Raw genomic sequence first — 13,172 nt, 5'->3', positions numbered from 1 at the left:
AGGATTGTTAAAACATAGATTGCTAAGCCCCACCCCCTGAGTTTCTGATTCAGTAGGTCTAATAGGGCATAGGATTTTGCACTTCTAATATGTTACTGAATTATGCTAATGAGTCTGGTCTGGGGAACCACACTTTGGGAATCATTGAGTTAGGCATTTATATAGCATAGTGTTTTGTTGCTGAAAAGTGATCATACTGATCTCAACTATTCTCAAATATTTGTCATTCAGTTTTTATAAAGAAATTTTAAGGACACTTTCTTATTGTGCGCAAATCAGATACATATACATAGTATTCACATGTTTAAATGTATATTAAAAATGAGTTTTAAATTAACTAGAAATTCAATGACTACAGTATTTGGAAAAGTAAATTATGAAACAATACTAGATTTTTCAGGAAGAAATCATTCATTTCTATTACGTCGCATCAACTTATTTAAAAAGTAATTAAAACTTCCCTATAAACTCAACTCCTATCCATTCATGTAGCTTTAGAGAATTTTCAGATACTCAAAGGTAAATTAACAAGTAAAAACAATGAAGAACAGTAAGCAGGCTAAATACCCATTTTACTTTCTCTCTGAAGTATTTCTTTTCTGTTAATATTTAATTTACTCAATTATAGTCTTCCTTTTGCAAAATATCTATTTTCTGAGATCAAAGCTCTTTAGGGGGGCTGTATAATTATATGAAACAAAAAATAGACATTACCTCTCAAAACTAACCAAAGCAACCAGAGACCCTAATGACATTAGTGAGGATGAACAAAAGGGTATTGTTTGAAAGTTGTTTGGTAATGACAGTGCCACGTGTGCTAAGCTGCTCGATTACACTATAATTTATAAATCCTTTTTTGATATGAGATCCTTTAAGTTTCAAATGAAAGACGTCAGAGAAAGATGTCCTTAGCATTTGAAAATCTCTACATGTTAGTTCAAGTTTCTCTTTTTTAAAGTTGATGTATAGATAATGGCTCTTTTTCAAAATAGAATTTTAGTTATCCTTGTTTATAAAGAAATGTGCGGAAGATAATAGAAAGTCTCCAGGAACACAGAGCTTTTTAACCTTGAGTATATATTTTTTGTTTCTTTAGGCTTTGTAAAAGGCATTTTTTTTTTCTATTTAGCTGTTTAGTTGCTCCTGTGTTACAGGTACTAACAATAAAAATCAAACTGAGTTAAAAATAAAAAAAAAAATTTGGCAAGCAAAACTTTATAGATGAAACATGGTATTAAATTTGGCTGTGTGATAAAATTTTTCTCCACGAAAATGTGGAAAGATGACCTAAGAACAGTATGACATATATCTAAGTATGTAGGTGCTAATGTCTAGGTTTCCTACACGTGCAATCCAGAACCATGTAGAAATCAGCTCAGTGACAAACTGACAAGTGGGATCCTGACAACTAAAAAAGAAAGGCTCTGTCTACGTACATAAAAATCAATAAGATGTGGTTTCTGAAAGTTCAAAACAAATAGGAAAAACAGTCACAATGGACAAACAATACCCTAACCTGAAGAAAAAAACAGCTCTAATTCTGAGACTTTCTCATTCTTGGCTGTGAGGTGCAGGAGATTTGGTTCCTAGAGGTGTTCTAGGGTGATCAACCATCCCAATTGCCCAGAACTGAGGTATTTGCCAGGGATGTGGAGCTTTTAGTTTTCAAACCAGGACAGTCTCAGGTAGAGAGGGATGGCTGGAAACCCTAGGGTATGTTCTCACATCTTTCATATTATATAATACAAGCTAGGTGCTGCATTCTGGATTTGGCTCCAAAATCACCTTCATTAGGCATTCCTATAGAGTTCATTTTTTTTATGGTGCAGTTCTTTAGCAAGTTAGTAATGATACCTTTAAATTCTGATGGAGTTTAATAATGGTTTAATTACCAGTTATACAAAATAGCCTATGTTTAATTTTTAAAAAGTTCAATTAAGCGAACAAATGCCTTCAAATTGAACAGTTGATGCTTTCTCTTGTCAATTCCTAAATGATTTTTTTTTTCTCATAGGAGAATGAGGCTCTTAGAAAGTTATATGTGATAAAAAAAAATCCTTCCTCAATTTGAACTAGTAATTTCTAACTCCATCTCTTTTGAGGAACATTACAAAGGGACTATGCACTAAAGATGTAGGAAAATAAAGTGAGTCATCAACGGGTTACAGTATATTCTTCATTTATCCAATTTTCTTTTGGAGCAGGTGAATATCTATTGTTTTTGAGGTAGATGGTATCTCATGAAGAACCATTAATTTATAAAGTTTTATTTATATATGACTCTAGGTACATCACAGTGAAATGATCTTCATGTAATTTTATAGCTGCTAAGGATAGTATCTTTTATTTGAAATTCTCAGTGTGAATGACTCCCCCCCATCACCTTCAGTTGACAAAAATTACCTGAAAAAAACTGTTCACTGTGAATTGATATTTGAATATTATGTTGCATTCTAACGCCCTTGTTTTTGTGCAAAATAGAAAAACTCTGGACAAATTTTTTAAAAAGAAGTAAAGGGATCACATTTTCACTAAATGTTAAAACATGAATAGCTGGTTAAATATACATTTATAAAGTAGAACACATTTAAAAATATCTAGCGGTCTTTAAAAATTTAGGTGCTTTCTGTGATTGTTAAGAGTGCATTCAAAGGCTCAATTGACTTTAACACTGAAACACAGTACAGGTTTCAGCCATTACATAAAAATGTCCTCGGCTTTAGGTTACACAATGATAAATTGTATGTGCTGAAAAATATGTGTGGAAAAAAGAAATAATTTTAATACAAATATGACTCATCTGCAGGCATTCATTTATTCTGAGCCAGCGACCATGGTAAATGTGTTTGGATTACTGGGCATAAGTACGCAACATTTAAAAGGGAGTGGAGATCTTTATTAAAACAGAAGGTTCCTCAAACTCTACAATGATGTCAGTAATATAGGTCCTTGGAGCACATTATTGTTTTAAGCAGAGGTCCCCACACTTTCACATTGGTTATAAAACATTATTTTGTGCTGCTGGCCTGGAATGAGAATGTTATACATCTGCAGGCAATTAGAAGAAGCTGAACTGCATGTTTGATTAGCTCAGTAATAAATGGGCTTAAGTGTGACTCGACTTATATTAGTCAGATTCCCTAGACAGATTATCCTGTTGTTATCATATGAAATAACCTCTATTATCAACATTAAGTAAATCCACATTTGTGGGCATTTTGTAAAATTGTGATTTGGGAAGAAATCCAACTTAAGCCTTAAGTCATCCAAAAAAAGTTTTAACCCTGCTTCCAATGGACCCCCCCAATCTCAAGTTTTAGAACTTGGTTGAATTTATGCAGAACAGTTTGGGTTGGACATATCCTGTGTGCAACTGATAAATATGTATTTAGTATCTACCATAAGCAAGGCATTTAATGTTTTAGCTTATAACTACAAAAATTTCCCAAAGAAGTAAGAATTATAAATGTTTTAATATGTGAAAAGTAACTTACTTTGTAAGGTAGTCGAACTATTTTTAAGAAAAATTATATAGGACTTAATTTTTAGTATTCACATCTTATTATACAGTTTCAATTATAACCAATGTGTGTCATAAGTCCCGAATGTGTTTTATCCTAGAACTTATTCATTCAGTTATAGGCATCATTCTTGAATTCAGCCACAATTATCAATGATGGACTATAAGCTACTTTGGGCAACAACTCCATTCATTTCTGTTTTTTTTCTTCTTCTAAGTACCAGTGAAATATATATCTGCAGTGTGAAAAATAATTCAGTATATAAAAGTCAATACTTAAAAATATTTCAGCAAAACATTTTAGTTTCAGCAAAAATACCACCAAATTTTCCAATATAATTATGTATTTCAATAACAATTAAAAATTGGCATCTTAAATAAGCTCTGGTACTTTTTAAAATCAATATTCACTTAAATACTTATATACAAAATAACCTCATGAGGTTATCTCCTTGACATAATCCTTAAATTAAATATTGGAATATCAAGCAGATGCTGAGGCATTTATCATCAATATTGGAATTCTGACTCATGACAGTAACACGAAACAGATGCTAATACGATGGGCTCTCTGAAAAGTGACACCATCACAGCATGGGTTAGCTCTTGATGTGTGGGGCACTTAAAATTTGAACACGAAATATAAAATAAAATTCAGAGCATGACAGGTTTCCTTACTTTATTAATAAACTACTTAAAATTTACTATCTCCTTTACAGAGGATAAAACTCAACACTGACAAATAAGGGGCAACATACCAGGGGACCAGAAGATGCTTTTTCACTCAGTGAAGCAGGTAGTTGATCCCGATTGAACCCTTCAGTGTTGAGGGAGGAAGGTGCTCGCTTCCTCATTCACCAGCATGTAGAAGGTAAGAACTCCTGGGCCCTTTCCATTGACCAATGTGTCCCAGGCATTTCTGGTATAATATGGGGTCTATTCAGCCAGCTCCGCAGTAAAAAAGGAATCTGGGGCTCCTACGGCCTATCTCAGTAACACAATCTCCACATCAGGCAGATTTGAAAGGGTTCACCAAGTAAGAAAATAGAAACAAAATCCCTTAGCACAGTCCAGTTAGCTAATGTCCTACATGTCTTCACTCTACAAAGCCCAAGATTTGTATTGCTTTGCTAGTATGAGTCTACAGATGTTTCTATAATACACAGTGATGTGCACTCTTTGTGAAAACAAACAGAAAAACCCAGGCAGATGATGCCGTGGTGCAAGCGATATAAGTGAAATGTGTTCAAATGAGAGCTTTAAAAGACATATGAATGTGAATGGGGAGACTCCCTCAAATGGGGTAGGGGCCTCATTTCTTTATTCCTCAAAGGAAAAAAAGTCAGTGGCAAGTTCAATGAGAAGAAAGCCTGAGAACCCAAAGAAGGATATTTATGGAGTAGCTAGACAGAACAATTTCAAATTCCCAATGAATAACATGACTGCTCCTTCTGACAGCTATGACTCTGGCCAAAACCAGCTTGCCTGGTTTTGAAGGCGGGCTCTGCACTTACCCTGCACTTACCACCTGTGTGACCCCTGGTTCTCAAACTTGGCTGAAAGCCGGAACCACATGAGGAGTTTTAAAAAATATTAATGCCTGGAACCCACCCCTGAGACTGTTATTTAATTGGGCTGGGGTGTGGCTTGGTCATGGAGGAGTTTTAAAGGCCCCAAGTGACTCTACATATGTGCAGCTAAGGTTGAGCAACACCGACGATCTCTCTGAGCCACAGTTTCCTTATTTGTAAAATGATGACTATACAGGCAGCAACTACCCTTTAGGATTATTATGAAATAAAATATGATAATTCAGGAAAAGCATATAGCAAGATGTCTGGCATGTGTGGGAAGCTCTCAAAAATTTGTGAGCTGTTATTTTCACCATGAGGTGCACTTGGGCAAAAACCTCGTTAGTATAATAAATCATGCTTACCTTGGCAGATGTTATGCTCACTCTGCTCGTAGCCTGTTGCACACTGGATCCGGTGAGAAGGGTTGGAGGGAATGCGCTGAGGGTCAGCTGGGTTCCGCCGGATTACGAAGTTATTTCGGCCAGTGTGCACTTCTGGGCCTGCAACTGCAGCAGCACTGGCGACAACACCACCCCCAGGCATCACTCCACTGGCTGCCATGCCACTGGCTGCTACACCCCCAGCTGTACTCAAGGCTGCAGCTGCATTTGCAGCTGTACCCACAGTTTCAGCTGCTGGTGTTTCTTGCTGAGGTTGTTCATTATTGACAATAATCTGGGCTGTTTTAGGAAGGCAGAGGTATCCTCCATAGTGGTTGACACATTTCATTCCACCTTTGCAAGCGTCTGGGACAATGTCACATTCATCAATATCTGTGATCAGTAATAAAATAAATCAGAAATCTTCCTAGCAGGAAAACTGAACATGTAAATATATGCTCATGGCTTTTTGGTATAATACAAACAGGACAGGAAGAGTGACACGAGATGGAGACAGAAAACTATGTTCAGATGGGAAGTCTTTGAAGTTGGCTCACCTTTGCACTGCTGTCTTACAGGATCCCATTCATATCCATCTGTGCATTGCTGTGAAGAAAACATCAAGATGGGGCCAGGAGACAGTTAATTGGCATATCCAGTCCCTAGGAAGTCACTCTAAAAGCTTCATTCTTATGGCAACAATTCTTGCACTAGAGTCCTAGATAGATGATGAGATGGGTGATTTAACATTCTCCAGCTTTTCCTTTTTTAAAGAGAAATCTATGCGTTGGCTGTCTTCAGGCATCCTTTCTCAATCACCAGCTGCCTCATCTCTTCTGTTGCATTTGGTACAGTCGCCCATGACCATCTTCCTGGAATTCCTTCCTATCTTGATACTAATCTCCAATCTCTCTGACTGTTCTGTTCTTTTTTGCTTTATTTGCCTCTTCCACATTGTAAATTTTACAAAAAAAAAAAAAAAAAAAATCAACCAACTTCTTTTTTTCAGCTCTTGACACTTCTCTCTATATATCTTCTTAGAACATTCCAGCACCTGGCTTTTCTTATCACTCCTATTCAGCTGAGTCCAGACCTCCCTCTCATACCCTGGCCTGCCTCCTAGTTTCAATTCCCACAGGTCCTCTCTCGTTTGCTCACTGAACAAACCATCTGTTGAGTACCTTCTCACACAAGGCACCATCCTAGCTCCTGGGAATGCAAAGATCATGAAGACCTTGTCCCTGTCCTCAAGTAGCTCAGAAGCCAGAAAAGGAGACAGACAGGTAGACAAGTTGGAGCAAGATGTTAGCTGCTATGACACGGTATGCATGTAGGAGTGATGGACTCTGCCCAGGGAGGTGGGTGGGCATAATAGGGTGGAAGAAAAGGCCGAATAGGGGAGGCCACAAGGATTTTTCCAAGGAGATGTGGGAATTCTAGGAAGAAGGACCACGTGAGCAAAGGTACAAAATTGTTACAGAGGGGAGCGGCTAGTAGTTCTAGGTGGGTGGAGATGAGGTTAGAGAGGTAGGCAAGACCAAATCTGGGAAGCCTTTCTTTGGGAAAAGCAAGAACTGAGTTCTTACTGAACGTCAGTCAGTTAGTCTCAAACTGTATTATGGTTAAGAATCACCCAGGGTGCTTGTTAAAAAGCAGGTTCCTGGGCCCACCCAAAAGATCTGATTCTGGGTAGGAGGCCTGGACTTTGAATTCCTAACAAGCATTCCAGGTGATTCTGATTCAGGTAATCAATGGGCTACTTCTTGAGAAAAGATACTTCAGGAAGTATTAAACAAAAGTAAACAAACAAACTTAAATTCTTTTAATAGAGCCAAGAGTTGCTTATATACACAACAGATACTTGGCAATTAAATAGATGAATGGAGACAAAGAGGTCAGTTTAGATATTTTACTGATATCTGAAACTTAACAGGGTAAATACTAAACTCAGTTTATCTCCCAAATTAATTCTTTCTAGTTTCCCCAACACTGTCCAAGGCACTGCCACTGTTCTCAGGACCCAGGATTATAATTTTGACATCAGCATTGACTTTTCCAACTATTTTCCTTTAAGCTCTGCTGACTTTGTGCCAATTTCTATATCTACCAATTGGTATAAGACTTCCTGGCCTCATGAGAATGCAAGGCTCCATAGCTAGTCTGCATATCTCTACATGCTGCATGCAAGAGAACAAGCAATCTTTCTTGTTCTCTTGGTTATGTTCCCTCGTCTAAGAGATCACAATGGCCTGTAGACCTCTCATCTGTCACCTCCTGGACTTGTCTTGGTTGTTTTCATTCCCAGCCTTTAATTATGTTACTTTTTCTGATTCAGGTTCCTCTTCAAGCTTTCTAGATTAATTCAAAGTCATCACTTCCTTCAAGAACAGCAGAGTTCTATCTCCTTCAATATGCCAGCACCAGAATTAATTACCTCCTTGCTTTTCTATTGCTTTAGCAACTTGTATAATCCGTATAATAATATTATTTGTACTTGCTTAGGAACTTTGTAGTTCTCAACGATATCTTCCCAGGGCAAACTCCCCTGAGGTTAAGGTCTGAATTTTCTTAGTAAACAAAAAAACTTAAATTCTTTTGATAGTGTTGAGAACTGCTTAAGCATATGGAACATACTTGGCAAGTAAATAGCTGAATAGAACCTATCTTTAATATGGAAGGGGAATACGAAGCTTTCTTGTGGGTATGAGCCCATCCTTCTGAAAACTATCTTTCAAGCCAGGCAAAATGACAGTTCACTTGAATAATCTGTGTGCTAATAGAAAAGACTGTTTTAGACCTTTAGTTCCAGTACCTTTAATATGGATCTACTATTAAGCAAGGCTAGAGTGAATTTAACTTTAACACTTGCTGGCTGTGTAGTCTTAAGTAAGTGAGATACTATCTTTCATCTTCAGTTCTGTCAGCAGAAGAAAGATGATGCCACTTACCTCATACTTTGCTGTGAGGATGAAAGGAGAGAGTGTCTCCATAGTGGGGTACTCAAAAAATAGTTACATCTTGTCCTTTAACCATGAATTATTAGGCATACACAATTCAAAAGAGAATAGACCTAATCTTAGCACAAAAAGGACATCATATCTGGGAAATCTGTTGTAATAATAGTGAACCCTAGTTAGTAATCTTAAAACAATAGTGTTTAATCCACAGGAAACTTTCTCTGCTAAAGATGAATAAGATTTAGGTGATTAGCAAAGGGATGGGATATAAATAAGCAATTGTAAAAGCAATAAAATCTTTTATTAGATGAATATAAAAGTAGGTAGCTAGCTATATTTTAGCTCCCTAAGAAGGTAGTAAGTTTAGCCTGAATAACAAAACATTTTCATTTGAAGATAAACAACACATGTATTCAGTTCTCTTGCTTTATTTATCTTCAGCAGAGGAAGCAATTACATTTATCATTAAGTTAACAAAATATTTATATTAAACAAAATTTGATTTATAGTTGATCTGAACAACAACAAGGAACATTTGCCAGATAAATACTAACATTCTAGGGATAACATAGTACCAAAAAAGTGAGATGTTTATTATCAGTAATTGACATTAGCTCACTTAAGAATTTTACTTAAAATTTTTTTCACATTCTTTTGGGTAGGATTACTTAATTTTAAATTGGGAGCAAGTAGAAAAATATGTTTTTCACATTCTGATCCAGGACAAATGTCATTTGCCTCACAAAACTGATTAAAGAGTAGAAAACACAAAAGAGAGGTGCAAACTCACCAAAAGTGAGATAAGTACTACCTTCTGTTCTCACCACATACATTCTGACAGTAGGAGAGGTCAGATGATATTTGCAATATCTTAGTAAACATTAGTTATACCCATGCAATTAACTAATTAATCAAATGTTACTTGGAAATATCAAATATGCTAATTAGAAAATGCAAAACCAAATTTCACACAATGCATTTTGAAACCACTTTAGGAAATACCATGTTCTGGTAACACATAAAGTCCATTTGATGGGCATTTATGTGAGTTATCAGTAATGCTATAAACTAATATTAGCCTTTATAAAGTCAATAAAGGCCACTTACATGAGAACATAAGTCACATGCAAAATGAGCTGAAGTGCTTTTGTGATGCTTAAATTTCTTTTTTGACTTGAGTCTTACTCTGCAAGTTTGGGTTTCATCTGCATGTATATAGAAATCCAAGTTTTCCAATTCCTAATACCCATTAATTTGTCGAAGGTGTTGGAAACATCTAGCTTACTTTGTTTTTTGTTTTAAAAGGATTCTCCCCTCCTTTCTTTCTTTCTTTTCTTTTTTTCGCCTTGCACAGATCATTATATTTTGGTCTCTATCACAATTGGTGATATAAATGAACTTTTGAAAGGACCATGGGCAAGGAATCTTAATCGTGAACCATGCTAAAGCATTGCTGAATTTATTACCCTCCACAGAATGCAGCCCACATACACTGGCAGAAGTGGATAGTCTCTCTTGTGTCACGGAATCCCACTGAACCGCACTTATCTCAAATTCCATCACCCCTTACCGTGTACGTGATGGTTTCTTCGGTGTCCTGTGACTTAACCAGCGCCAGAGTCAGCATAGTTAGGAAAAGCGCTTTGAACATCGTGAATCTCAAAGAAAACACAGGACAAACCGATGCTTAGTATCAGCTGCGGGGGAAATAAAACTTTAGCGGTGAAGTAACGAACAAGGAAAGGAGGGCAGGGAAAGCTGATGCCCCATCATACCCAGCTTTCCAATCTACTTTCTCATCTCCCCTCCCCCTCCTCAACCTTCCCGCGGCCAAACGAGACACCAAAGACCGTAATACCGCAGAATTACATTTCACATCACTCCGTCCGGCTGCGCTCAACATATAAAGGACATACAGCGTACCTTTTATACTGCACCTACACAACAGGCTCCAGAAAGGAGGCGGAAAGGAAAGAATAGAGGGTAATTAATTTCAAAAGAGATGGCGCTTATTTGTTTATTTATTTGCGAAGGTAGAAGCGGGGCAACAAATCTCACATTCCCTTGAACGTTAAGGTTTTCCATATATGCTCACCTCCAGCTATTGAAGTTCTCTGCGCAGCCTTTGCAGAAATACCTGCGAACCAATTTATGAATTACCTTGGCCTCAAACTTTCTTTTTAAAAAACAAAATACCAAACCTAAATTCGGGGGAAATCTCTTCCCAGTTACAGTAGAATACCTGCCCTCCAGAGTTCCTTCTCGTATCCCCCGCAGCACAAACCCTCGAAACGATATTTCCACGCCGTTCTCTGCGCGCAGCTTTGTTTAAAAGCCCCAGGTGTTGTGGAGGAGCGTCTAATTCCCTTGTGCTTTATTAGTCCCCGACAAGCTTCCTTTAGGATCAGGGGTCCCTAGGGCCGGAACCGGAGACCCACACCGCAGCCCGAGGTACCAGTTTCAGGGCAGCCGGCCTGGCTCACCCAGGGAGTTGAGGTGCTCTTTTCTAACAGTAAGCTAACAGGCGGCAGTCCTGAGAATTGCTCAGCACTCTAGCTTCTAACCAGCTCCTGTGGAATCCAGGTGCGGCTTAAATCTCGCATGTTGGCCCCCTGAAACTTTCAAAACCTAGTTTATGGGCAAAGCCTTGCTTGCTGATTGTCGGCGCGCACATACATGCCCATCCAAACAGATGTCACCCTGGTACTCGCATACGCTGACAGATCGCATTCCGAGACCGCACACCTCCACCTCCCTCTCTGCCTGAGAAATCCTGTACAGTCTGGGGCAGTTCTTGGATACACTGCACCTCTCAGGTCGCCCCACTTACTCCCTGGCGCGCGGCCCTACGGGCACTGGGCGCGCTGGTGTGACCCCCGCGACGGGGGTTCCTACCTGCGCCGGCGCGCTGCGCTCCAGGCCGGGGCCGCGAGGGGAGAGCGCAGGGGAGGGCAGCCTCGTGGGTCTGTACTGGAGAGGTCTGGCAGCGGCCGCGGCGGCAGGAGGAGGAGGAGGAGGAGAAAGGGAGGGAAAGGGGGAGGGCGAAGGGGGGCGGAGGAGAGAGCTGAGGGAGGCGCAAGGGCTGAGCCAAGCGCGGCTACCCGGGCGGGAGAGCACGCTGCGCAGCTAGATCCGCGCCCCCTCCTCCAAGAGCCCTCTCCGTCACCCCGCCTGTTCTTTTTGCTAGCCCCTCTCCCCTAGTTCCCAGACACGCCAGAACCCCAGGCCTAAGATGGCACGTTTGGCATGTGATATCTAGGGTTTCAATAAGCCCTGGTGATGCTGCAGCCTCCCGGGCAATTTTTCGTGCTGGCAGAAGGGAAAACATCTCTCTGGGAGAGCTTCTGAGGGTCCTGAGAAATTGCCTTTTTTTTTTTTTCCAGTTATTGAATTCTAGGAGAGTAAATTAATCCCACTCATAGAACTGGTTCTTTGGCCTTTTCTTTCAGATTTTATATCTAATCATTTTTTTTTGGAGGGGGAGGAGTCTGCTTCCTCAAATGTAGTAAAAAGAGAATTCATTTATTCAACAAATATAGGTGACCTACTATGTGCTAGGTGTTGGGAGTAGGCCAAGTAGCACTCACACTAACAAAGTTGTGAGGTGAGGTTTGTTTTTGGTCTCAAATCTCTCCCTTTTCTCATCTACTGCCTTTCTTTTCTCCACTGGCTTACTTGTGGGAGTCCCCTGTACTGGGCCTTCAAAGTTGGACATTTCATTCTCACCTTTCATATTAATGGTGGAATTTCAGGAATCTAGAGAGAGAGAAAAAATTTTTTTTTTCCTGGCTTCTTCAAATTATACTGCACAGATTGCAATAATCGCTGAAGGCTCCATCTCTAAAGTCAGATTAATAGTTTGCTTCCATAGCAGTCGTGTCTCGTAAGAAGCAAACAGCTAAACACAATTTTATGAATGAGACAATGTGCAAACTGAAGGTATCGAGGACTTGGACCCAGAGCTGGAGGCAGAGAGTGAAGAGAAACAGCTCCTTTTCCTTCACTGCTGACCATAGCAGAGAAGGTGGTAGATAGTGCAAGAGACAGGCTGTGGAATAGAAGCCTCTCTACTGATCTTTGGGGTATGCAGTGGGTTGCCCAGACCTTGCCAGATTGGTTGCAAGCCACACAGTATTGGACAAGATTGGAGGAGCTTCGTGACCCTGAACCTTGCTTGAGTATTATGGGGTTTTGCTAATAGCACTGAAGACTTTTTACTACCAACATTCAAATAAGTTTGTTTTCCTAATTATTAATGACCTCCAAACTTTTTTTTTTAAATTGGATCTTTACTTTTGAATAGTAAAAAGATCTGTCCAAACATTTTCTTTTATGTCTTTTTTAATTCTTCTTATCTTCAGCTCTTTCTCTAGAAAAAAATGGGTTAAAACTCCCAAAGTTCTATCTCCAACTTGGAACTCTTCCCTTCTGCATAACTGTTGACTTACGATCTTCATCTGTATACGTACTGGACATTTCAAACCAAACAGATCTGCTGATTTTCACTCTTTTTCTCAACCTAGTACACTCACCAGCTTCACCATTTCAATTAAAAGCAATTTCATCTTTCCATTTGTTTAGGTCTAGTATCAGAGAGTCATCCCTTGATTTCTCTTTTTCTCATATACCCCGCATTCAATTCTTCAGAAAACTCTGTAGGATTCATTTTTAAAATATATCTAGAATCAGACCACTTTCTATCAACTTTTTTGCTACCCCCCTGGTCTAAGCCACCGCCATC

At 39.1% G+C, this 13,172-nt stretch overlaps 1 protein-coding gene across 5 annotated transcripts in view; it reads right to left on the bottom strand.

Moving 5' to 3' along the window:
* The window catches only part of EFEMP1 (EGF containing fibulin extracellular matrix protein 1), a 55,698-nt gene extending 43,937 nt beyond the window's left edge, over nucleotides 1-11,761 (bottom strand). The window contains exons 1-6 of one of the 5 annotated variants that reach the window (XM_006909585.3): nucleotides 11,327-11,436; nucleotides 10,527-10,568; nucleotides 10,355-10,380; nucleotides 10,002-10,089; nucleotides 6,032-6,080; nucleotides 5,457-5,867 (exon numbers count right to left, since the gene is read on the bottom strand). In XM_006909585.3, coding sequence (XP_006909647.1) covers nucleotides 5,457-5,867; nucleotides 6,032-6,080; nucleotides 10,002-10,082 — 541 coding nt within the window. In that variant the 5' untranslated portion in view covers nucleotides 10,083-10,089; nucleotides 10,355-10,380; nucleotides 10,527-10,568; nucleotides 11,327-11,436. Of the gene's footprint in view, nucleotides 1-5,456; nucleotides 5,868-6,031; nucleotides 6,193-10,001; nucleotides 10,090-10,300; nucleotides 10,321-10,354; nucleotides 10,381-10,526; nucleotides 10,569-11,326 lie in introns of those variants that run through there. The other 4 variants (XM_015587578.2, XM_006909583.3, XM_025045090.1 and 1 more) reach the window with 4 other exon arrangements.
* Between the last annotated feature and the right edge of the window lie 1,411 nt (nucleotides 11,762-13,172).

This window comes from Pteropus alecto, unplaced genomic scaffold (assembly GCF_000325575.1).
Source record: "Pteropus alecto unplaced genomic scaffold, ASM32557v1 scaffold131, whole genome shotgun sequence".
In the NCBI taxonomy this organism is placed as follows: domain Eukaryota; kingdom Metazoa; phylum Chordata; class Mammalia; order Chiroptera; family Pteropodidae; genus Pteropus; species Pteropus alecto.
This window is presented reverse-complemented; position numbering and strand designations above follow the sequence as displayed.